Source organism: Rhinichthys klamathensis, unplaced genomic scaffold, assembly GCF_029890125.1.
Source record: "Rhinichthys klamathensis goyatoka isolate OS25496 unplaced genomic scaffold, OSU_Roscu_1.1 h1tg000237l_1, whole genome shotgun sequence".
In the NCBI taxonomy this organism is placed as follows: domain Eukaryota; kingdom Metazoa; phylum Chordata; class Actinopteri; order Cypriniformes; family Leuciscidae; genus Rhinichthys; species Rhinichthys klamathensis.
In genome coordinates, this window is record NW_026606760.1 from 885,045 (window position 1) to 912,451 (window position 27,407).

Consider the following 27,407-nt stretch of genomic DNA (forward strand, 5'->3'; position numbering starts at 1 on the left):
CAGTGGCCCTGGTGGAGCCTGCAGGAGCCCAGCTATTGTGAAAGTCCTTTGAGGGGTTGCAGAGTTTACCCGCAGGGCAAGTGGATCTTTGATGTGGACGTGGGCTGTGTCACTTTAAAATCCTTCAGAGACTTTACTCTGTTTGGGTTTAGTTGTGGAGATTTGGATTACAGCAAGAACCTGTGTGTACTGAGCTTTGTTCTGACCTTTCTGATTCTTGGACGTGTGGACTCGAGGGGGAGAATGTCCACAATGTCCAGTGAAGGTGATGCTGGAGGTCAGCCTTCCACAACCACAATCAGCACCGTGGCCGTACAGGCTGGAGACTCCCAGATTGTTGTAGCAGTGCTCAAGGTATTTTAATTTGAACTATTTTACTTTACAATGCGAAGACTTTTTGTTGTGTAAACATGTTTGTGTCTTATTATCTGTATGGTCATCTACATCTAAAGGTCAACTAAAGAAATTACAAACTGCCCAAAACAGAGCTGCCAGGTTAGTATTACATTGTCCCATCAGAACAAACACTATCAGTATGCACCGTCGACTCTCGTGGTTAACGGTAGAGAACAGGCTGGTTTTCAATACAACTACATCTACTTTTCTTCTCAACCCGTTTTCTTATATAACCAAAATGTTAGGTGTGATCAGGTTAATTCTCATTTGACTAGGTCAGCTGATGATGTTACCACGCCCAAAATCAAATGCTTTAAAGAGAACAGTTTTATCGTGCCATCAATCATTGGAATAATTGCCCACTGAATATATACGTAAAATGAATGGCAAAGTCTCTTTCTAGTACCATCTGAGAATGCACTATTTAAAATTGTGTGTAGGGAATGGACATATTTACTGTATGAATGTAATAATGAATATAATACTGTAATAATTTATTTTGAATCATTTCTGATGATGTTTATAATGATGTCTACAATGTTTTACTGCTTTTAGATTATCATTATGTGATTTTTTTTTTCTTTCTTTTTTTGTGGACCCCAGGAGGACTAGCTCGTCTCACTTTGGTGACAGCTAATGGGGATCCTTTTAACAATAAACAATAAATAAACAATATTAACTTGATACTGGTTTGTTACTGGTACACTTATAATTCTTTCAGATGATCATTGTGCAGTTAATAATAAAATTTTTTGGTGATTAAGGTTGACTTGTACTGTAGTATCAGTATGTCTTGAAATTACTTCATAGGGTAGTTCTTTCAAATATTAAAGTTAAATCATTATTTACTCAAATTACTGTTCTAAAGTAGAATCTGTGGAGAACAAAATAAGAGATTCAGCAGAATTTCCCTGCCGCAGTGTTATTTTAGTATATTTTTTTACATTCTATTATAGTATACTAATATATACTTTTTTGTTTTTAAATTTTGCAGATTTTAATTTAAGTTAAATTTGTATATTTTTTTGTGATTTTGTCCTTTTATTTTATTTTAGTACTTCCAAGTTAGTTAGTTAGTTAGTTATGAATAAATTTCTATTTATGTTTGATTACCAAAAATATATATTCAATTTTTAGTTTAAAAAGGAATTTAATAATTTTAGTTATACAGTGCAAGTGGATGGGGGCTGAATTTACATTTTGGGGTGAAATATTCCTTTCTTAATAATATCTTTCAATTAAAACTACTGCGTAGCTGCATGTGATGTGAACTCACCGTGAGATCTTTGTTGATTTATCTAAAGCTCTACAACACAGAAAGGAAACTGCTCCCACCAGTGATGTCCTGAGCACACCGCTTGCTTGGGCTATATTCAACAGACGTTTGGCTTAGGCTATCAATACAACCTTTTGTTTGTTTTTTTTGGTGAGAGAATTCCATGCACTGTGAATTTTCCAAAAATGCCTGACATAGTGACTTAATAGGAATACAAAAACAGCTGTGAGACAAACACAGAGCTCTGTAATGGTCCAAACCACTTATGGCATGAATTATTCATAATGGTTCTCTGCGACCGTTCATCCTCCTGTCTGGTTATTGTCTAGTGTGTGCTTGTTAGAAGGACACTACAGTCTCCCTGCTATTGTTTCAAGGAATAGTTCATCCCAGAATTAATATTTTTACTTCTCGTAATTTATATGCTGTTAATATGTATGTTAGGGTCAAAAAGTAGTCCATACAATGCTTGCTCTCTTCCAAATCTCCTGACATCATTTGATAGCTTTGTGTGGGAAACAGTATATTAAATATTTAAGTTGTTATTTACTGATAATCTTCCCTTCACCAGTGTTGCGGGAGGTTTGATATCATTGGCTTTTTAAGTTGAAGTATTCACTTTTTTCTTTGTTTATATGGCTGGTTCTTCATACACAAAGCTGTTAATGGCGTGTTGGTTTTAGCCTGCAATAGACCCTGTATGCTGCCTGAAGCTCTCGTTGAGGAGGGTTTTAGAAAGACTGAATCCTTTATCGAGCTTTTTCAGGCACTGTTAGTAAAGTGGTGATGCTGCAATGTATATTATTATTTGAAAATTAAAGTGTTTCTTGACCTTGGATGCAGCTATTGTAGGAGACCTCCAAAACAAGGAACGTTTAAAATAGCATAATAGGGGCACTTTAATGTATACAGAGCTGATAATTAGCCATCAGACATCATACCATAAACTGTATTTTTTGCTTTTGTTTAACAAACATGACTGGCTGTGGCAGCTGTGGAAGCTTCACATTTCATTCACTCTTAGAATGGCTTGTCCTGTACTTGCAAATTGCAATGCGAATTTAAGATCAGTGCAATTTGCATGCCAAAGTATGCATTGGGACTAGCAATTAATCGGATGAGAATTCACTGAGGGGGCTTGGCATTGAAATCGAAGTGCGCTTTGGCCAGGGGCCAGTGGAGGACTAGTCTTGTTTACAGTCTGTGAAATGCACTTGGGGCCACGTGGATACATAAGGTGCATGTGCAGAAGCACAAGCAAACATTAACACTTCCGTGTGCATGTGTGTGTTTAAAGTGTGGGGAGCTGGTGCATCTACACCTGATTGAAGCACAACCCAACCTCTTGGAGATTGGAAACAACCAAGATGAGACCAAAAAGCTTCTAGAGGAACATGAGCAGCTTCTTGCCAAACTTAAGGTAATCTCAGCTGTACCAACGCAAAATACAATTTCTTTTTATCTTAAAAGTCCCCCTGTGGTGAAAATCAAGTTTGTTCATATGTCTGTGTGGTGTTTTTAATGTGCTTTAAGACAAACCATGTACAAATGCATAAGTCGACACCATTGCTGAGTATTTTCTCCTTAAAACTGCGGTGAACCAAAGACTCAAAAAACACGGTTTGAAATCTCTGGTGTTTCTGACATCACAAACAACCTTGTAACCAATCAGGTCAACGAGTGATCGTCAACAGGTGGATCTCTGAGCTGTTGTGGTTGCTAATTTGCATATTCATAAAATAGCGTATACTAAATGAGGCAAGGGTGTTACATTCAAGGTATTTTAAGACTTTTAAATATGTCATTTTGGTGATTAAAGATGAGTTTTTAAGGGATTAAATGATTGACTACAGGGGGGCTTTAAAGCACAATTGTTTTATTTTGTACTACTAGACAAAAGTTACATTTCTCATGATCTTTAAAACCATTTTATGCAGACAAAATTAGTTTTGTAGACATTTTTTTTAATTATTATTATTATTATTACTACTACTGTATGGAGTTGGACCAGAGAGTGAAGTAAGCAGCCAACAAGTGTCCTTACTGTATTTATTGATCAAATAAATGCAGCTTGAGTGAGAATAAGAGACTTCTTTCAAAAAGTTGGTTTAGCAACTTTGAAGAAGCTATAATATAGTGCAGTTTTGATGATTCCCAAACTACAGTTGTGATATTATATAGTGTTGATGGCAGTTGGTGTGTTCAATGTATTGGCATGTATTTGTATAGTTTTCTGTTCTTTCGGTGCCCTATCTTAAGCCCAATGTCTTCCTCACAGAACCATGAGGAGATGATTAACTGCATTTCCACTGGCGTTTTATGTTGCCGTTGTTGGAGGCTCCTGAACTTTAATGCCTCTTTAAGACCCACCACACAGTTTAACTGCAAGGTTCTTTAATGTTTCATTTGAGCCTTTGAAATATGATTGTTATAAATCTGCTCTTTTCAGTGGGAAGATTCCATTCATGATTAATGTTTTGAAGGTGAATTATAAAGTTATTTGCAGGGTAAAAATCAAGGATTTAATGAAGAGAAATGAATAGCAGATGTTTAACATTCTGTGCACAGTTGCATAAGACATTTTGTACACTTTTATATTGCCCTATCTAAATAGCTGGCGTTACATCTGTCATATGCAACAAAGTGATGCTTTCAGACCTTACAAGGAGAGTTCCTTGCTGCTTTGATCTGCCTTAAAAAATATTTATTTGAACATACAATTATATGCATTTCTGTGCTATATTTGAAAGTGAAAAAATGGTCAGACCGCTCCAAACTGTTTGGGTGAACATCAGAGCTGCTATCTGACCAAAAGTAACTACAGACCCAGAACGGAGAGTATAGCCTTTAATCAAAAAAAAAAAAAAAAATCCTCTACCACAGTTAAAACGGCATTGCACATTAATATTTCATTATGTGCTTGTGCATCTGCCCACCAGACGTGTCTAATCAGCATGGAAGCTGCTTCTTGTTTACAGTTTAAATAAAAGAAAGAGTTGGGTACACTTAATATACTTAATAATACTCTAATAATTGAATTTCAATCCAACAGAAAAATGAAGGAGGTGTGTGGGCTTTGCTGGAGGAGGCAGATAAAACAGCAGCTCAGAAGGAAAGAGAGGGTCTGGTGTATGAGGCAATGGCTGTCTCTCTCAGCGAGGCTTGGAAAACACTGGTGACCCACCTGGAGAAGAGGAGATCCCTCCTGATCTTGGCTTGCTATTTCTTTGAGTGTGCTCTGGAGGTAATGTAGTTGCTTATAGGACCTGCTGACATACTTGAAACCACAGAGACTCGCTGTAGCAAAATTGCATGCTTAAAATGCAGTTTTATTTATTTTTTGAAGCCGAAAATGCAAAGAGAACGGTGTCCTTAAGTGTCCTTTAGGGGCCACTGTGCATGACAGCAGTGAAATTTCGTAACTTTAAAAGCCCATTGTTATATTTTCGCAACATTTTCCAAACATAAAGTATCATTATTTTCATAACCAGCGGCTTTTAAAAAACAATTTATAGAAAAAAAGCTTGGTCTCTGATGGTTAAACATTCCACGGGGAGTGCAGTACGCGGTGTACTGTTCAAAACAATGACGGTTTTTGTTTTTACAGCTTTAAAGTTGGAAACCATGGTGCTATTTGATATTGAACATGCAATGTTGTATATTTCTTCAGTTTTTTTTATAGTGAACAGCCACTTCTGTCTATCTTCTGCAATCTGAAGCAAGTCAGTCACAGTACTTTGAAATCTGCTTCCGCTATAAATTCCAGATAAAAGATGACTCCTCATCAAGGTCACATGCTGCAGTTTTGACAGAAGCCGAAAGCGAAAACAAATGTTGAACATGTTTCAGAACAATATTTGTTTTGCTGCTAAGATTTCAACACGCATGCTTCCTGCTAAATTACCGCTATGATGATGTACATAGTCGACTGCATTCATCCGTTGAAGGTTGCTGCTATCATTTTTGTGACGCGATGGAGTTGTCTTTCACCAGAAACTGGTCATGCAGAGTACACACACTGTTTCCGAGCAGATGTTGAAAGAAATGTGGCGTATACCAGATCTCAGATATCATTCTTTCTCAGAGATGAGAATCAAAAGGAATTTAACTATTTTTTCTTCCAAAGTGATTCCATCAACAATTGCTTTATTATGAACGTTTGAAGTAACCTCCTTACCAATAATTTGATTCCATGGAAACCAAAAATACTCATTAAAACAAAACAGTATTACAGTATTTTGGTAGCATTTTGATACCATCTATTACAACAAAACTCTGTTCTGAATTTGATTCTGAACTACATGTTGTCATGTGAGCAACTAGTCAGTAACAAAAATCTCATAAAAACAACACAGTAACAACTTTTTTTCATTTTAGTTGGAAATGGCTATTAATCAAACAAATAGTTGTTTGATTCAAACCAATGACTCTAGTGTTTTTAGTTCATGGGAGTAATTTGCCTACACTGGTCACATGCTTGTTGCGTACAGTTCTTTCTATAAATCTATACAATTTGCACTGTAATTTATTTTTATTTTTTTACAGTTTCCACTAAAAGTACAATCATTTTCAACATTGACAATAATAAGAAATATTTCTTGAGCGCCAAATTAACACATAAGAATGATTTATGAAGGATCGTGTGACACTAAAAATTCAGCTTTGGAATTACAGGAATAAATTCAATTTTAAAACAGTTATGTTAAACTGTAATAATATTTCATAACACTTTTTTACTGTATTTCTAATTAAATAAATGCAGCGTTGTTGAGACTTCTTTCAAAAACATTTAAAAAAAAATCTTACCGCCCCTAAACTTGAACATATTTCTTTTTATTAATATTTCCATAAGCCTCTTAATCTTACCAGTCTTTTCAGCTGCCTTTTAAAAACTTTTTCGATTATAGTTTGCCATCAGCATAGACGAAGCTGAGGACTTTCAGAGTGTTGGCCAGAAGTCGACCACTGCAGACAACATGAATGAATTGTTTCAGAGACACGGCACTATTAGAAGAGGTAAGAGCTTTGTTCCCCAGGTTTGTCTGTCATTCAAACTAAGTAACTATATAGGCACCATTCTGAACACGCTTGCGACTCACAGCCACCCGAACACCAAAGCAACTGACTAATGATGCACCCAACACCCTTGCAGCAAGAGCAAAGTCCGTAGTGGAAGCTTTGTTAGATTGACAGTAAAAAACACTATAATGAGATCATCATCACATGAACGTCAAAATAAGTGTGCATAGAGCTTTTTGTTATCTGTCATAGACACTGTAGGATCAAACACACCAAAGCTTGTGCTCTATCCTCAGGGATGTTGGAGAAGTCAATGCTGGTGTTGAATAAGAGTCGTGAGTTGCTGGAATTTTTGAAGGACTTCCAGTCTGAGAAGGCCCTGCAGTATGACAGAGCTTCTCATGGGGCCTGGAGCAGCTTTGGAAAGGTTGAAGGTCTAATGGAGATTCTGCAGGACAGACGCAGGCAAGTGGACCTTTGCATGAGACATCAGCAGCATGAGCTGGAAACAATCCACCGCATTTGCCAATGGGAGCGACAGGAACAGGAGGTAAGCCACTCTGCCAGATGAAAAAGTCCTTTTTATTATAGAAACTGGATATATTGTGTCTTAAGTTGAGTAAAAAAAAAATCCGTAAAAGAAGATATGCCATCAGCTGCACCTGGACTTGCAACAGAAGAGTGTAAGAGGCACTATTTTTAAGTGTTCGGCTTGGAGTTTTTTTGTTGTTGTTGTTGTTTTCTGGATGCTACAGCTACAGCCGCCAGGTCCAAGACAATACTGGCCGGTGCAACATTAAAATTTACTGATTGCTCCTTTAAGATATACCACATGACATCAGAATAAAATGAAAACGGTAAATGTCTGGCTGTGCTGCTTAAAGGGTTCTGCAGAAACCAGTCACAATCCTGACATTACTGCCATTGTGCAATCATGAATAGCTTGGTAATAAAATATGATATGATGAATATAGCTAACGTGAAAGTCGTTATTTTCATGATAGCGACTTTTTGTTGTGTTCACTTTAGTTTGTACAAACTCTCACATAGTAAAGGTTACTCAAGCTCAAAGGCACTCTGCAAAAACACGCTGATGACTGGCTGCCTTTTAAAAATGTTGAACTAAAATAACTGTCCAGCATACTTAACATGCTGAGAGGGGACAGGGCACATGCTAGTGTTTGATATGATCCCTGTGGAAATGCTCTTACTGCTTTCACTAATGTTTTGAATCACAATGTTCAATTTAAAATAATAATAAATGTATACTGCTGAATTAAAAAAAAACTGTGAATCAAATAATATTTAAGATTATCAAATAAATAAAAAACAATTAAAGGAAAAAAACTGACAGTCGGCTGTTTTTGCTTCCATTGGAGCTCTTTAGAACATACCTACACTAATCTTGCTGGAAAACATGATCATCAGGGTTTATGTATGTCAGATCTGTACTGCTGTCATTAAAGACAGCAAATAATCAAATATATAAAATAAATAATAAAATCTATTTTTTATGCTCATCATTTGTAATTTAATTTTGTATTAAATTGTAAAATTTACTACACAATTATACTTCAGGTCTCACACTTCTCACACTGTTGCATCTGAAAACTGTGTAATATGTGCTTTTAAACAGGTAACACAATGGTTTAAGGAAAAGACGACTTTGCTCTTGGAAAAAAGTCAGCTGGGTTCATCTCTGTCAGAAAATGAGGACTTACTACATGAATGCAAAGAGTTTGAACAGAAAGCCAAGGTAAGAGATCCCTTTTCAATAAACATTTGGCTTCAGTTTAAATTCAGAGTAAAATAAATGTAAAATAAATCACATAAACCTTAATATATTGGATAAAATATTAAACCTGGGAGGGGGGTACAGTATTTTTTTCTCACAAAACAATGAGTAAATGTCATAATTGAATTTTAAATCATTTTATTGCCATGTTTGCTCTGTCTCAGGTGTTATGCGCTGTCTGCTAAAAAAAATTTAGTATGAATATTTCAGGTGTTATTTATTTCTCTTTTCCAAAATGTTTCAAAACGAAACACACCCCTCCAGTTTCACAGACAAGGCGTAAGTCTAGTCTCAGACTAAAATGCATGTTTGAGCCGTTTTAACTGAAAGCAACTTGCACTGACATATCTTAAAATATGTCAGTGCCATTGCCAAGTGCTCAAGTATTGCTTTTTTTTCTAAGGCATTATTATAGAAGCTACTTAAATGTCCTAATTGAACTAAGACCTAATCCTGGCTTAATCTAAGCCCTGTCTGAGAAACCAGGCCATTGTGTTTTAATTGATTAAATCTATAATTAGTGTACAGGTCTTTGTCCACAAAATGCTATATCACATTCAAACAACTATTTTACTAGCAAAAGTCAGACATCAGGATGTGACATCATTTTGGTAGGAAAACAACACAGACATCAGTAAAAAAAATTGTATACATTAAATAAATACTTTTAATAAAAAATAACATTAATTTAAAAAATAGTTTGATATAATGACATAAATGTGCATGGTATTATATAACTTTCGAAATTAAATTGACATGTAATTTAAGTCCCTCACTGAGCCACAGCTACAGTAACATTAGATCTCTATTTCTGAACTGTTCATCTACTTGCCATTGTGTGAAATAATCAAGTTATAATTAATAAAGTGTCTGAGCTTGACCACAGCACATTACTTAAAATCTGATATAGAAATAGCTGCTAGTATTACAGCACACACATATTCTTTTCCAGTTTAATAGGTACTTCATGTCAGGACTGGCCCAAATAATACTGTTTGTCTTTGTGTTTCATACTGTTATCTTCCTTCAGGACTGGGGTGTGCTGGTCGAGAGGTTACTACAGCAGGCATCAGATCTGCTTTCCTCCAATGAGTCCACACAACTCCAGCGCTTGTCAGAGAAGAGTGACAACCTCAAAACTACACACGAGCAGTTCTGGAGCCTCATGATGAATCGTCTGGCTCATCTACAGGAGAGCAATGCCTTTTACAGCAGTGCTAATAAAGTATGCACTGTAGTGTAGTAGCACTTCACATGCTTTGACTAAGTTGAGGTTTGGATAACTGAGCTGATAGAGCTCTAACTCTGGTAAACACTTAAGCGGCTGTGTTTCTTCTGAGCGCACGCTAGTGACTTATACGTTTTGTTGTTGGAGGTGGTACCCCCTAGTGGAGATGTATATTGTAATAATATGAGTGTGGATTATAAAACAGAGAGAGAGGAGAAAATAGAGTGATTTGTTGCATACGTTGATTTAGAGCTGTTTGGTCATGACATCAAATTGTAGGCTAACCCGGAAGGCTAATTTGCAGTGGATTCCCTCAGGAATAAAGGTTTTTAAAGCCTGTGATTAACATTACTTGAAGAAACGTTCACATTTTTAACAAAACATAAATTACACGGATACCTTAAAGGTGAATATTTGTTGTGTGCTTATAAAATGTAAGTTGATATAGTTAATAAACGCAGAGTGTGTAAAACCTGGAAATATCAGGGAAATTTAATATTGCATAATATATTTAATGTTACTTGCATTACATGACAAAAATTGAAGTTGGTGATGTAATTGTCACAGGCTGTCAAACATGCATGTATCCAAAAAAAAAAAAAAATTATATTATTATTGTTATCTTTAATAATAAACAGGAAGAATACGCAGGAGAATCAAAACAGCAACTACATCATTACAGAAACTTTTACTTTCAGATTACTTTTGACCAAACTCGTTTATTGCATTGAATTGAATAGGATAGGGTTTGTGAAGGAACTGCAGGGGGTTTGTGAGTTTAATGAAAAGCAAATAGTTAAATAAATGTCAAATTAAAATAATTACCCACCCGACTAATGGCTGGTCTGTTCCACAAAACTGGAAGACTTTCTGAACGTATATAAGTGCTAGGCTTTTTAGCTTTTTAGACTGATTTACTGCGTGATAAACATCAGTCTTTCGAGGGCCATAATGGAGACATTTGTACTGCAATAATTCGTAAAGTATAAATCGTTTAAATATATACTTCAAGAGATTGGATCCTGACTTACAAATGGAAATGAAAATGAGTCAAAGTATCCCTATATTTGATGTGTTAGTCAGCATAGACTCAAACATTAGTGATCCACATTTATGTATTAAATACAAAGGTTTTTATGACATTATATATTTTTTGTCATCAGGCATTTGAGGTGCTGGGCACGATAGAGATTGCTATAAAGGAGCTGAAGACTCAACCTCTGTCATTACCTGAGCAGGCTAGGAAACATGAAGAGTTTTCACGCAGTATCAAAGACTCATCCACCGAGCCTCTTCAGAGAGGTCAGCTGTTCCTTCAGAAGCTCGACCCACAAAGGTGAGAAGACAAAGAGCAGATGCTACAGTGTGTTAAAAAAAAAACCCTATCACAGTAGATATCCAGACTCCAGGTTTTCCGTGGATTGGGATGTTCTGTGCAATGTCAGGCATCTGTGTTTGTTTGTTTGTTTGTTAGTGCCCAAGTTGGAGGGATACAAAGGATGCTGGGATACATCAAAGAGAGAATTGAGGTTCTGAGCCATGAGTGTCATGCCCACAGAGTGTTAACAGGCAAAAGGCAGCAGCTGGTGTCCTCCTTTGAAGAACTGGTGGATAAGGTATGGAAAAATTAGATAGTCTCTCTTTTCACTGTTTTAAGACACCTCTAATAAGACAGAATTATGGGAGAAACACATTTTTTTGATACATTATTTTTAAATGATTGTAAATAATAATAATACTTACAATTCAAAGACATCATTTATATGAAGTATTTATACATTATGGTTGTATTTGCTGTTGCCTTTCTAATCAAATGCAAAAATAGAATTATTATTTACGGCTGGCTTTCTATTTATGCTGATTAAAAACAAATCAAATTGATTTATCTAATGTTATCTAATTTATTGGCACATTTCTCCACCTAATAATTATAAAAAATAATAATAATTTATGTACAGTATTTATACACCATTGTTGTCATTGCTGTTGCCTTAATGCTGAATTGGTTATATTTTCTCTTGCCTGTATGCTGATTAAACTAAACAAATGCTAAAATATATTATTTATTTGTTTATTATATATTTAACCTGGACATGTTTTCCCGAGATTCAGCCTTAAACTCTTTTTTTTTTTTTTTTTTTTAAATGCATCATTAGATTGTTTATTATATGTCAATAAATGTGGCTTACTATTTCACAGTAGCTTGTTGAAAAGTGTATATATTTCCTCAATGATCTGGATCTCTACAGGTCTCTGTTTGGATTAAGAGCAGCAACAGTGTCCTGTCTGCCAGCACAGAGCCTGGTTCATCTCTAACTGAGGCTGAGGACACCCTTAACAAGCATGTTGAGCTACTCTCACAGTCTCAGGTGTCTTTATACTCGCCTACACTGAGAGTACAATATGATATGGAAAGTTCAAAGTGAACTGTGTTATTTTATACAACCCCTAAAAAGTTTGTAAAAGTGCTATGAAGATCTACTCATTGTAAACCGTGGTGTTTTTGTCCTGCAGGATGCTATGAGAGAATCAGAGGCTATAGCTAGTTTTATAAAAGAACTAAAGGGACTGGAATCCTCAGAGACAGTCGAGTTTTCGAACAAAGCTTCACTTCTGGCAGAGGAGATGAAAACATTGGCGAGGAACATATCATCACACGTGGAGAGCCTCAGGCCCTATGTGGACTTTTTGCGCTGTGCAGATGAGGTATGGTTATATATTTGTGACATATATTTATAATGAAGTACCCAGTTAGACTAAGGCCAAAAGTCCAATGATGATATTTTCTGTGGTGGCACAGGTTGAGGAGCAGATAAGGACTCTTCAGGAATGCTACAAGAACAAGCCAGAGGAAGAGGAGGAAAATGAAGGAGCATGTGCATCCATGAAGGAAATGTTGGATGCTAAGTGGCAGTCGTTGCTGCAGAGGTTTTTCACCATGCAGGATCTAGGGAACAACTTTATTAGCTCATCGAACATGGTAAGAAACGCTGTAGAGACACATTTTAACACAAGCTTAACAATAAGTGGTCTTTACAAATCTATGGCAGTGTCTTTGGGGTTTAAAACGAACAATAAATACAATATTATGTGTGTATGTATTTATTTATTTTGCAGATCAGTGGCAACCTGAATCTAAACGTTAAAGCAGCAGGGAATGTTGTAGAAAAATATATGGAGACACTGACCAGGAAGAAATCTGAACTAGCAGACTTGTGGACATCCTGGCAACTTCATTACAGTCAGATCAAATCTGTGAAGAAGCAATGGAAAAAATGTAAAGATCAACTTAAAAAGGTACCTTGGGATTTCACTTGGAAATACATCAGAATAGGGCAATTTGTGAAATGTTGGCCCATCCATATTATTTTCAATTAATAGAGCATTTAAAGAGAATGCAATTTTTTTTTATACAACAAAACATTATTAATAGACCATCTTTGTTCAATGCCCTAAATTTGTGGTTAATTGCCTGCAGGTTCTTCATGATTTAAGGGCATTGGAGGAGATTTTTGCTCCAGCATCAAAGGTTGATTTGGGGGGTGATCCTCAGTCTGTGTATAAACTACAGGAGAAATTCAACTCTGTAAAGCCAGAATTCCTGGTGAGAGAAGACTTTTTGCTTTCTCATTAGTGCTTATGATTTGTTTTAGTAACTAACCTAAATTTGAAAACCTTCATAGCAACTGAATGCAGAGGTGGAATTCCTGGTTAAAACATCCGAGCTGCTCGGCTTAAAGGGGATACCAGTGAAAGAGAAGAACGAGAAGGTTTCCGAGCTTCTGCAGCTACATCAGCACATCAGAGATAAAATCAGGGAGTATGAAACCGTTCTCAGTATGGCCGGTAAATTTCACCAGCTTTATCAAGAGGTAAAGTCCCATTTCTGTCAGAACACTTTATAGAATCAGAGAAATCAGAGATTGTGATGGATTTAAAATCAGAATTGATATGTACTGTTAATAGATGGACACCTTCTCATTCTCTGATATTTTCACACTTTTAGACTAATTGTTAATTAAAGCATAAGAATTAAATAGTGATGCAGAAAATGTAAAAGCATGTTCAGTCACCAACCAAGCTGCACATTCTTTTAGCCAGCGTCACAAGTTACATCCTGACAACTATAAATTGTGACTGGACTAAACACTAATTAATAGTAGTAGTAGTAGTAATAATTATAATAATAATCATCATCATCATTCACTAATGGGATGCAGTTTTTTTTAAACAGTACTGAATGTTATTACTATATGATGGACACTTGTTGCCTGTTTTTCTTTACCTTAACTACTATGGCCAGCTCATTAAAAATAATATTTTTTATTTTATTTTTTGTTTTTAAGTTTTGTAGACAAATATACATTTTGGTTAACCAATAGTAGTACTACTAGTAGCAATAATAATTATATTACATTACATTAGATACTGAAATTTGGAGCCTAAGCATAATTTACTTTATTTTATTTTAGTTGGATACCGTCTTACACACAGAACCAGTGACGGTGTTCAGTGACACCAGTCAGGCCAGGACTCAGTTGACTCAGCACCAAGAGAGGCAGTCTCACATCCGCCATCTGTATAAGCTGGCCCTCTCGCTGGGTGCAGACCTCACCAGCACTGTGCAGCAGTCGGTGCGTTGATTGCTTAACAATATTTCATGCCCTCATTATCTTCAAAAAATCCATGCATTATTTGGATTTCCTTACCTGAATCGTTTAACTTTTTTTATTTTTATTTTTATTTTTTACATAATGTCAACAGAACATGTGCAACCATGCTGTTGATTATTTCTTTGCGATGCATAAACAATACTTATTGATTTGATAGAAACTGCCACAAATGACCATCCTTTTCCCCCTTCTTTATGCTCCAAGCATGTGCTGGTGTTGTCAGTGCAGCAGTTACATGAGAAACTGGTAAAGTTGGAGAGAGGAAGCACTGACTGGATCGCTGAGGCTAATAAGTGTGAAGAGAGTTTGATAAGCAATGTCCACTTCTGCCTTCATAAGGAAGAAATCAGTGAGGTCAGTATTGTATGTGTGTGTCAGTTGGTCAGGGTTTAGGTCATTTACTAATCTGTAGATCTCTGACATACTAATCTTATCAGAGGCGCAGATCAGGAAAAACACAGGAAGAAAGATAATATAATATAATAATTTATAAGTGTTTATTTGCACTTGTCTGTGTTTTTCCCCATGAGGTCCACTTATAATATTTTTGTGCCCAAAGCAATCTAACTTAGACCATTTTCCACTATCTTTTAGAACTCAGAGGCGTTATTTGCTGCTGTGCTATTAAGACTCCAGTGAAAACGACCCTTATGCATGTGAAACGAGACTGTTGGGTCCAATATAGTTGTTAATGGTCCCCTCCTTCACAGCCTCTTTGCAAAGCCTGCATTGTATTGTGGAAAGCAATGGTGGATTTAAATGTGCAAAAATGGCAGTCATTTTTTCAAATGTATTCATCTTAACGTTGGAAAGTACAGAACAAGCCAATTTTTGCAGCTTAAGTTTCAACAAATGACCTTTTTTCACTGGGGAACAAATGTTGGGTTCTGGAAGTTAGTATGTTTTAAATTTTTCAGACCACTGAAGCTTTGATTCCTCATGATCCCCTTTTAACTGTATGAAGAAGGATTTTGGCCCAGCCCTTACTGTCAGTCATTTTCCCTAAAGATGTGTTAATGTCCCAGCCCACAGATCCAGGGCTCAGCAACACATGTGTTGGGCTTGTGGCTGCCTCTCATTGTCTCTCTCCCTGAATTATTTATAGCTTGTTAAATTTAGTCTGTGAACTACAGGGTTTGTCTTTCCGTCTGTTGACTGAGGGATCCTGCCATTTGTCTCTCATCACTTCAGATAGCAGGAAGGATTCCACCCTTATCACATACTTAATGCCCCCCAACCACAAAACCCACAGTCAATCCCCAGGATTACACGGCAAGCCTCCCAGGGCACTTTCCTATCACGACTCAGTTTCATGATGTCCTTTATGATTTTTGATTACAGCATTGGTTTCTGTGTAAGAGGAAAACAGACATATTCTCTTATCTTTCTTTTTTTAAGCTGCCACATGGACTGAAAAAAATGTTAACAATACTTTAATTTTAGAGATTGGTGAGAGGCAACATAAATCATTTCAAACATTTTAGAATGTCTTCATAAAACATTTGTTACTGTTGTGATGATATTATAATCTCTGCCTCCCTCTAGAGGACAACAATTTCAGTTTTTTCCTCTCTAAATGAATAAGCACAGGCATATAGACCAGTGATTCTAAACTAGGGGTCTGGGGTCCACTAGGGGGCCTCAGCAAACTTTTATAAAGACAAAACAAGCATTAAAATAAGCTTGAAATTCAATATTTCGAAAACATTTTATTTTTAATTTTATTTATAATTCATCCTCTCAACAACTGTTTTCTTTGAATAATCTTAAAACATGCAGGGAGGGGGGGGGGGGGTGTCTTGGAGTCAAAAAATGTTGAGAACCACTGGTTTTAGACCTTTTTAATAATCGCTTGGAACTTGGAAGCAACTGTGACATATTGCAAGGTTTTGTGAACTGTTTAATGCAGAGGACTGTCACTTTCTGAAGATTACCAGAGAATTAAAAAATATTTTAGATTTTTAGATTTCACGCAAAGACATGGGTTGCATTAAACCAATTAAACTCATGGGTCTCTATTAGTAAATCAGCATTCCAGAACCCCTGTGTCTATATCTTACTCCTCAGTCAAATTCAAAGCTTCTTAAACATATCCAAGTTAACTATGCCACGTGATGTCATGCTATTTCAATGTATGACTGCTGCAAGACTGTAAATAGAGCAAAGAAATTTCTAAAAGTAGCTGTACTTTATAGAGCTCGTACATGTTCTAGTTTTCTGTGAACATTTCTAGTGTGGCTTTAAAATGTAGGGAGTCTTCACTTCAAATCACTGTCTAAACAGTGGGATTTGGATTGGCGCATAGACTATGAAAACCTTTTGAATGAAATTAAAACATATAAGGGTTCTGTATACAGTACTGTTAAAAAGATTGGGGTGGATATCAAGAATAAGGCATCAAATTCAATGTCCATGTGAGTCACCAAACCATATGTTGTCACGTCAGTCTTACCCATAGATCCACCATCCAGTCATAAATATTATGCATGAGTAAACAAGCTGACATTTTAGCTTGGACAGTTGCTGCTGTTCATCTGCAAGGAAGACTGACTCTATTTCTCTCACTGTGAGTTCACAAGTCCAGTGTACTGCTTACAGAAGCTTTCATATGTTACTGAAAGGATATTTCATTGTAGTCGTGCTGACTCCTTTATATTTTAGAGTTGAATTAGAAGTAAAATTTCTTACTGTCCTGTTTAGTAGTGGATCTAATTGCACTCAAGATGGCCATCAATGACTTACATCTTTATTATGCTGTGATATTCATCAGTTTGGTCCGCAGAAATCCCTCATTCCTTGTTTTACAGATCACAAGGCCATGAAAAAACAGTGCCACCATAAATGTTTACTGAGCACAGTTTGAGTAAGTTGTTTAGATGGTAACCATTAATGTTACTGAACTTTCCTCCACGCATATCCCACTGTTTGGTCTGTAGCAGAAATTTCCTCTATAGCCCCCTGTTGGAAAAATCCAGCAAGACAGTTATGAGGCTTCTTTAACTGGCTCTAAGCTGGGCTGCAGCTGTCTTTGGGCGACACTTGAGCCTGTCATTTGGAGACACGACACCATTGCAAAAGCTCATCAGGCTGGACAGAAATGGATCTGCATTATAAATCATCCACCGGCCTGACAATTAATCCCTCTAAAATAATCCCCCTGGACTCTGCCCTCTGCACCCATGTACAACTAATCTTATATTTGATTACACTATTATATTTGGTTACGCAGTTCATAATCAGCATGTTAAACGAGGCGGATATTGTGGTTTTAGAGAGGGGTTTTAAAGGGATAGTTCAACCTAAAATGAAAATGATTCATGTTGTACATGTTTATGTTGTTCCATATATATCCAACACCATGATGATATGCGATTCCCATTTAAAAACATTGACCATATGGATTTGGCATGGCAGATCACACAAGTCTGACTTTATTTGGGATGGGCATTTCAAGCAAAAATAATATTCGATAATCGCTGGGAATTATTCGATTATTCCTCGAAAATCGCACCCCTCCCCCACATGCTCAGCGGTAAAACGGCGTTTGCTCAAATCCAGTTTTGACATTAAAGGGTTAGTTCACCCAAAAATGAAAATTATGTCATTAATGACTCACCCTCATGTCGTTCCAAGCCCGTAAGACCTCCGTTCATCTTCGGAACACAGTTTAAAGGGAAAGTTCACTTTGAAATTAATTTTGGGTATGTTTTAGCTTACCTCAGGGGCATCCTTTGTGTCTTTGTTTTCGCAGTAGTTTCAATTTTGATATTTTTAGGTCAAACCGTTCTTGTCTGTCAGTCATATAATGCAGGTCTATGGTCACTTTCTCAAAGAGCATGCACAGAGAAGTCCAAATTAAACATGATTTAATGACTCATAAATGTAAGTACACATTGATGGCCTAAGACACGAAACGAGCAGTTTGTGTGAGAAAACGAACAGCATTTATATCGTTTTTACCTCTTGTAAACACAGCCACGTCCAAGTGATCTGAGGGCGCGGGCGCTTCGGTCTTTTCCGGCAAGCGCCGGAAGTGATCTCTCGCGCGTGTACGTCACTCATTGTTTACACAGAACAGAGATTGTAGGTAAGACGGCTAATTAAAATGGTACTAATTTGCGCTTATCCGGGATGTTTAAACCGTCGTAAAAAAAAAAAAAAAAAAAAAAAAAAAATGTATGAGTGACGTACACGCGCGAGAGATCACTTCCGGCGCGTTCTGGCGCTTGCCGGAAAAGACCGAAGCGCCCGCGCCCTCAGATCACTTGGACGTGGCTGTGTTTACAAGAGGTAAAAATTATATAAATACTGTTCGTTTTCTCACACAAACTGCTCGTTTCGTGTCTTAGGCCATCAATGTGTACTTACATTTACGAGTCATTAAATCATGTTTTAATGAACAGACATGTTTTAATGACAGACAAGAATGGTTTGACCTAAAAATATCAAAATTGAAACTACTGCGGAAACAAAGACACCTACATCTTGGATGCCCTTGAGGTAAGCTAAAACATACCAAAAATTAATTTCAAAGTGAACTATCCCTTTAAGATATTTTAGATTTAGTCCGAGAGTTTTCTGTCCCTCCATTGAAAATGTATACACGGTATACTGTCCTTGTCCAGAAAGGAAATAAAGACAAAGTAGTCCAAGTGACATCAGTGGTTTAGTTAGAATTTTTTGAAGCATCGAAAATACATTTTGGTCCAAAAATAACAAAAACTACGACTTTATTCAGCATTGTATTCTCTTCCGGTTCTGTTGTCAAGCCGCGCGTTCAGTGATGCTGGTGACGTAAGACGCTGCTGACGCGTAATCTGGTGCGAAAGAGCTTCGTTCACTGTCTGAGGGAGATGCACGCTGTAAACAAAACAATCTTCGCAAACATGTCTAAGGATTTCCACACATTTTTTTGCCCAGCCATATTTATTTCTGAACCCGAATACATGGACCCACCAGATACACGTCAGCAGCGTCTTACGTCATCAGCGTCACTGCGGACTCGTGAACGCGGATTGACAACAGAACCGGAAGACAATACAATGCTGAATAAAGTCGTAGTTTTTGTTATTTTTGGACCAAAATGTATTTTCGATGCTTCAAAAATTCACATGATGTCACATGGACTACTTTGATGATGTCTTTATTTCCTTTCTGGACAAGGACAGTATACCGTGTATACATTTTCAATGGAGGGACAGAAAACTCTCGGACTAAATCTAAAATATCTTAAACTGTGTTCCGAAGAGTCATTAATGACATAATTTTCATTTTTGGGTGAACTAACCCTTTAAATTTCTCTGTAGGTTACTTTACGTGCTGTAGCCATTAAAGAAAACGTAGGCTATTTAGTTTCATATTTATGTTTAAATAATATAATGTTATTTTTAAATTTCATCTATGTTGATTATATGAAAAGTGAACTGCATGAGTAAGACAGGATCATAGGATTGAGTGGCTCAGACATGAGTTTGACCACTTCAGTAAGTTTTGTTTTGTAGAAAGCCTTTCTTTAAAGTAAATGTCGTTTTGTATAAATTGTATCTTAATTTTAATCAGTGTTTCATCAACAAATTCCCTTGATTTAATAAACAAGAAGCAAATATAGCCGACAATATAGTCAGGACGTGGAGGCGCCGGCGCGACCACTTGCATTGTACAAAAAGAAACGGTAGGCTATAGGCCTACTCTCTGCATTTTTAATCCGTATCATATGAAATGTGCATTTCTCATAGGCGCATTATACGGCGAAAATGGCAAGTCAGCATCGTCAACCGACACTGACACAGAAAACACTAGTTCATTAATAAACAATTAAAAACTCTCCTTGCTATATTTGACACATTCATAATTATTACTTTTGCCGGTTCTTAAATATTCTTTACAATTTCTTAAAAATTCTTAAAAATGTCTTAACTCGTGGATATACTATTTCTTCATTCACCCTTAGCTGTCTTTTTAGTAGAGTGTTTTATGCACTTTTTAGGCACTTATTTACATGAATGTTGATCCTGAATCCTTTATTTTAGCTGAGAGAGTCCTTTAAAGATCTCAAAAAGAAATTCAACAATTTGAAATTCAACTACATGAAGAAAAACGAGAAGTCGAGAAATGTAAAGGCGGTGAAAAATCAGCTCCAGCAAATTGAGATTTACATTGAAAAGCTGCAGGTAAGGAAGCCCTCTTTTAATCTACTTGCACTCATTTTATTAATGTTTTCTTCCGAATCTTTGCTCAGCAGTGACACAATTATACAGACATATACCTTAAGGAGATGTCTTCCTTTTTTTAATGCTTTGAGAGTTTTATATTTATAAAATGTAACATCCAAATCCCTCCCTTTTGTAGGTTTTGAAGAAGAAGCTGCAAGCCTTCACTCTGAAAGTATCCAGCAGCAGTGAGAGGCATTTAATTGGCAACAGCCTCAGAGAGATTGAGGATGCCTTAAATGAGTTGCAGAGACAGGTGTGCGACTTTGACAGGGCAGTGGAGGAGTACAAACAGAACCTGGATATGAATGTCAAGCTCCAGCAAGCCTTAGAGGAGGTGGGGTGCACCAGGAACATACAGTATAATGAGACAAAATTCAGCAGCAATTTTACATGTTCAATTTATAATCCTAGTGTGGAATTTCTTCAATTTTCTAATTTCTTTCAAAGTTTTACATGTTTAAACTGTTTACTCTTAGATCTTCCCATTCCTAATGCTGCTAAATGAAGTAGAAACAAAAAGAATCGGCTTTGCTTTAACTTATGTTTGCCTTCAAAGCAGTCTCTCAGTAAATGTCTATAAATAGTCTCTGAAAATAGTCTCTCCTCTCACCTTTCATTTTAAACACAGTATCAGTTCTGGTGCGACGAGGCAAGTTCCACAATTGTCCGTGTGGGTAAATATTCCTCCCAATGTAAGACTAAGGAAGCAGTCAGCTCTCTCTACAAACAGTTTGAAAAATTTGTGTGGCCCACAATACCACAGCAAGAGGAGAGAATAAGCCAGATCACAGAGCTGGCAGTGCGGCTACATGGTGAGAAACTGAGAATGCATTCTGAAATATTGTTTGGAGGAATGTATTCTTTATCATTCCAATGAATAGAACAGAGAATATAATGACAGCAATTTGGAAATTAATCGTTTTAACCCTTCAAATTCTTTATAATGTTCCTCTGATCAATTTAAAAGCTAGAATTACTAAACTTTGAATAATGTGCTTTTACAAGGTGGACATGGACTTATTATTTTAAATGTGAATCTTATCCAACATAGTAGCAAATGTTTCGGGTCAATTGCACCCCATCAGAATGATTCTCTGAAGTGTTGTTGGCCTTACAGTGTGACTGATTTTTTAAAATGTAGGTGCTGAAGATGGAAAGAAATATATGGAGAAAACAATCAACAAACACCATGAAATTGTGGAATCAATAAAAGAACTCTCAAATGGACTGCTGGACCTTGAGGCCAAACTTCAGGTGATGAAAACACCAAACATAATATTGTACTTGGTACATTCATCTGAGATTTTTTATGAAATATACTTTTACTAATATTTTCAAATGAACTCTTTCTGTAGCTAGAGACTTTGAAACAACCTCTTACACCTGAAGACAACAACAAACAGGACACCATTGATACGGTAAACACCAGTAACACTTTGACTTACAATTTCAAACATGCCAGAATTACATCGTCCTTCATTTTGTACATACATGTTACATTCAATTTAAAATGCAGGAAATTACAATTAAAGTTCAATTACAAAAACATAGAGTAAAAAAAAAAAAAAATCAAGGCATGTTTTCCCTGTTTGTAAATAAAATCTGTGAATATACTTGTGTGAACATTTGATGTATATGATCTAAAGGAATCATTAGTTCAGAGTTTTGAATCGATTCATTGAACTAATTCACAGAAATTAATCAAACTTGCATATAAACTCTAAAACCATATTTTCTGCTAAAGTTTAAATTACAACCACAAGACAAGGATCATAAAACCAGTGTAATGATGGTCTTAAAGGGTTAGTTCAGTGCCTTTAAGGAAACATAATAGACAAATATAATGGGCATTATTCAACGTTGTTTAATTTTGTCATCAGCAAAGGCATTGCAAATATATGATATATATTCAGAAATTGCTCAACCCTAAACCATACTTTTTTTCTGTTGCCACTTCAGTTTGAACCAAAGGAAAGTGGACATACCCCTGAGATGACAGGCCCACACTGTACTAAAGAGATGCCTTTCGGCAAGAATCCAGAAAACAAGAAACCTCAGCTTCGCAAAGCACAAAGCCAAGATCTGCCAGACATGCATCATCCGGAGCATCAAAAAGTGCTACAAGAGACCAGGTTGCACACCCAGGAGGCCTATTCCAAGACCAACAAAGTGGAGACCATCATGTGCAAATCTACTATAGAAAGAAGAGAGGAAATGCACACTTCCATCTCTAACTCCCGCACCATTAATGTGAGTCATTCCCCTGTGGAGCGGGATAAGAGGAGTCACACTATGCAGCAAACCAAGAGAAACTCCCAAGAAACTCCTCCTCCGCCACCTCCACGAGATCCAACTTTATCTCTCCCCATCATCATAGATATCCAAAGAGAGTTGCATGGTACAGAGAAACAGCATCCTGTTCAGAAGACCAACTCTGAGGACAAATATCAGGCCTGTAGTAGAAATCATCCTTTTCTCTCATATTCCAAGGTGAGCCTTGTTTGACATAAGAGTCATTCAATGGAAAGGTGCCTTTTGCCATGTTGAAAAGGTGATTGATTGACTGATTTATTTAGGCAAATTATAAGTAAGATTTTAATAATTCTATTCGACCAAGAATAGGCCTATTCTTTAAGTGACTGATAAATCCTGTTTTATTTTTAAATAAATGATGTATTTTTAAAACATACACTACATTTGAAAAGTGTGGGATATATATATATATCCTGGCCATGTCTTGGCACTTTTTAATAAACAAATTTAAAATAATTTATATGGCTGGTTATACAGCGATGTATAAATAATACACCATACTCACATAAAATATTTGGTAACACTTTATTTCGATAGTCCACTTTTGACATTCTACTAACTATAAGCAACTGTGTATCTACATGTCATCTCTCATGAGATTTAATAACTCCCATGTATTTTTGAGTTAAAATATTTGTTACTTTCCTGTCCTGTGTGCCATTGTTGTAGTCCTGTGTAGTTTTTCCCCTCGAGGGCCAACACGGTAGAGCCGGCAGAGCTGGAGACCAAAAAACTACACAGGACTACAACAATGACACACAGGACTAAAAACAGGAATATAACAATATTTAAGCTTGTAAATGACTAACACTAACAAAAAATGGTAACACAAAATTATTTTACAGGGAGATTTACAGGCATTCTTTTCTCATTATTTGTGTGTTTTATTTCTAGACGGCAGCTCATCATTCTTTAGAGGAGGACTTTTTGTCACATGGGACTCCAGAGCCAGCAGTTCCTGTAGGAAGTGTACCAGAGGGTGAGTTCCAGCCTGACCATCTCACTGAGGAGTCGCTCTCCAATGATGAATATGAGTGCACCTCCCCAGATGACATCTCCCTGCCTCCCTTATCTGAGACTCCAGAATCCAACATTATTCAGTCAGAAAATGACCTTGATGATGGCTATTGCGTGAGCTCTCACAGCCATCGCGTTAACCAATACAGCCACCAGTTCCACTCCCAGCAGGGTGACACCCTAAACCAGAGGCAACAGGAGTGGATGTCGTGCCAGGCCGAGAGCAACCCATCTCCCACCACTGGCTCGGGGGCCAGATTTAGAGCAGAATCATCCTCCTTTCTTCAAAGCCCCCTCACAGTACCTGCCCCTAGTCTTGTGTCAAACACCATCTCCAGCATCTTAAAGAAATCTGTCAACCCACCACCAGGCAGCCTCACTGAAACGCTTTACTCAGTGCATGAGAGTCATACTGAGATGCAAAAGTGTGTGCATGAGTCCAGTATGGGTCAATGCCACAGTGCTCAGCCCAATAACATGCATGCTACCCCAACCCCATTAACCACAGAGCTGGACTCGGATCTCTGCAAGCCCACAGCCATTCGAGAGGAGATCAGGCGGGCATCTTCCAAAAAGGTTATGGGCAAACTGACAGGCGGCACAGGTCCTAACTTCTCCAAGCCCTTGTCTAATACCACGGTAATGGAGGGCTCTCCGGTGACACTGGAGGTGGAAGTCACTGGATTCCCTGAGCCTACATTAACCTGGTGGGTAGCTTATAACAAACTTGACCTATAAATGAAAACATTCTTTGCTATTTCTTCAATATAATATAATTTAATATAACTGTTCAATAGTTTGGGGTCAGAAAGATTTTAAAGAAATTTAGAAGGAAAGATTAAATATTTCAGGAAGGATGCAGTAAATTGTTTAAAAGTGATAGCAAAGACATATAACGGAAGACTTAACACTTATATATATAGGCTATATAAAAAAAAAATGAAAACAGTTATTTTAAATTGAAATAATATTTCAGAGTATTACTGTTTTTACTGTATTTTGATCAAATACATTTTGACTTCTTTGAAAAACATAAAAAATATTGTACCGCCCTAAACGTTTGTATGGTGGTGTAGTATATAGAGATTATTAATTATCTGAATACTTTTGTATCTAAATAGGTGGCAAATTCTCATTATACAACACATAGATCAATATCCAGTTTTTAAAAACTAAAAATTCGTCACGAAGCCCAGTATTTTTAGTTCAGATAGATGAACAATTATGTATGTGTCTGCCTGCATGAAGCAGGTTTGTTGAGGAAAGTTGACATATTCCATTCATTTTGATTCCATTTCATTTGAAGAATTTAATTTCTCTTCCACTGTCATGTATATCCATTCATACTAACTTTTTATTCTAGATTTCCTGTAGCTAACATTTCCTTAGTTTGAATGTATTTTCTGTATACCTTCAACTTTAACATACCTCTAATTTCTCTCTTCCATTCAGTCTGTATTAATGAGTGCCCTTTTTTTGCTGTGGTGTGTTTGTGTGACATAATTCACTCTTTGTTTAGGTTCAAGAATGGACACAAACTGGCCAATGATGAGCACATTGAACTGTCCCATAAAGAAGGCAAACATGCATTGTTCATTCACAGCTCTGCAGTGAGAGACTCTGGGCAGTATTTGGTTACTGCCTCAAACTCAGCTGGCACAATCTCGTCCAGCTCCATGCTACAGGTCAAAGGTAACAGCAGCCCTGATTTTGACGTTCTCAAACTGGACTGGCACACCTGCTTTGGCACCCTCTGTTTCTTCTTGTGGCTTCTCTATCTGCTGTTGCTATAACGGACACTGCCATTAACATAAGGAAAACTCATGGATGTGGACTCTTTACTTTTGGACCTTCTTCACACGCACAAAACCACTGGTGTGCACAAAATTAACTGTCTTTGCACAAATATAAGAGCACATGGGTAGATATAAAAACTCTTTTGACACATCTTGTGGTGTGATGTGCTTTACTCCATCTAAAACGAGTTATTCTTTTATAATTCAATGCATATTTTGTTTGGTAAAACAACATTGAACATCTGTAGTTTAAAAAATGATGTTGTCACGCTGCAGGACAATGCAGTGAACTAGTGAAGGCAAAAAGGTGTTTTGAAATAGTGATCAGTCACAGGCCTAAATATACACTTAACCTTATACATTCATATAAATGTTAACATAAAAAATTGAGTGTTTTTTATTTGTTTTTGTTTTTTTTATTAAAAATGTATGCATCAACTAACCACATATTTGTTCACTTTGGCTATAACACTGAAATCACTATAACAATGTTTTGCAATATTCAAATTCAACATGAGATTAATTATTCTGTATTTTTCCTAATATATTATGCAAGTTGCAATGGATCTGCATACAATTCCCTTTGTGATGGTAATGAAGCCCTGGTCTGCTCTCCAGTTATTTATAGTTACAGTTCTGAAATAACATGTTCAGCATTTTGCAATTAAATTATTTATTTTTAAAGAGTTTGTGGGTTTTTTTTTTTTTTTTTTTTTTTTTTTTTACAAATCCACTTCCAGATCTTAAGGAAATGGTTCAATAAGGAAAATTAATTTATCAGTCATTCACCCTCATGTCCTTTTAAATCTGTATGACTGCAGAACACAAAAGAAGGTATTTTGAAGAATATATAGGCCTATATGTTTTGCCCATACAATGAAAGTAAATGGGGTCCATTTAAAATTGCACACACCAATAAATAAATAAATAAATACATGGGCAAGTAAGGTAAGTAAACAAGCTGTTCAACAAGCTCAACAAGCTCTCAATAATTTGCAACTACATGTCCACTAACTCTCATTAGAGTATTAGTTGACTGTTGGGTTCGGGTTAGTAGAATAAGTTGACGTACTTGCAAAGTGACTTATAGTAAGTAGAATGTCTGTTGGGGAACCATCAAAATAAAGTGGTAGCAGATATAAGCAGACAGTCTACTCATACTCTAATGACTCTAATGATGGTAGTTGACATGTAATTGCAAAGGTACTTATAGAATGTCCAAAGTGAAATATTAAAATAAAGTGTTACTAACATTTGTTGTATTTTGTAATATTTATTGAACTTTCCATAATTAATCAGATAAATTATAACCATAATACATACATGATCATAAATTAAGCTGATTTAACCTTTTGGAACAGTGATTAATCTAAAGCTGGCCACACTTTATGTGTGTCTTTAACTATTATGTACTTGCATGAATCAAATGTTGGTAACACTTTACTTGAAGGGGAGTGCATAAGACTGACATGACACCTTCATAATCATGACATGACACATGTCATGAATATGAAGGAGGGTTTACGCATGTTTATGACAACTGTCATTAAGTGTCATTCGCTCAATTATGACATTTTTAATGCAAATATGACATTGTTTGAGATGTCTTTGTTATGACAACTTGACATAAACCAATACATCATAACCTGTCAGTGCACACCCCTTCAAGTAAAGTGTTACCA

The 27,407-nt window shown here is 36.5% G+C and overlaps 1 protein-coding gene across 2 annotated transcripts; it reads left to right on the forward strand.

Annotated features, from left to right (window-relative positions):
- The first annotated feature begins 157 nt into the window (after nt 1–157).
- Nucleotides 158–26,003, forward strand: ccdc141 (coiled-coil domain containing 141). 2 transcript variants are annotated; one of them, XM_056265690.1, is made up of 25 exons: nt 158–354; nt 2,970–3,092; nt 4,725–4,916; nt 6,580–6,688; nt 6,988–7,241; nt 8,328–8,447; nt 9,517–9,711; nt 10,878–11,050; nt 11,189–11,330; nt 11,964–12,083; nt 12,229–12,420; nt 12,515–12,694; nt 12,832–13,011; nt 13,193–13,318; nt 13,398–13,586; nt 14,187–14,348; nt 14,592–14,741; nt 20,417–20,557; nt 20,736–20,933; nt 21,228–21,411; nt 21,741–21,853; nt 21,955–22,017; nt 22,559–23,089; nt 23,807–24,636; nt 25,449–26,003. In XM_056265690.1, the coding sequence occupies exons 1-25, from the start codon at nt 244–246 to the stop codon at nt 25,720–25,722; spliced, it is 5,052 nt and encodes a 1,683-aa protein (XP_056121665.1). In that variant the 5' UTR covers nt 158–243; the 3' UTR covers nt 25,723–26,003. The 2 variants fall into 2 exon arrangements, with proteins under 2 accessions (XP_056121665.1, XP_056121666.1); XM_056265691.1 differs by lacking the exon at nt 25,449–26,003 and having other exon boundaries at nt 23,592–23,946.
- Nucleotides 26,004–27,407: the final 1,404 nt, after the last annotated feature.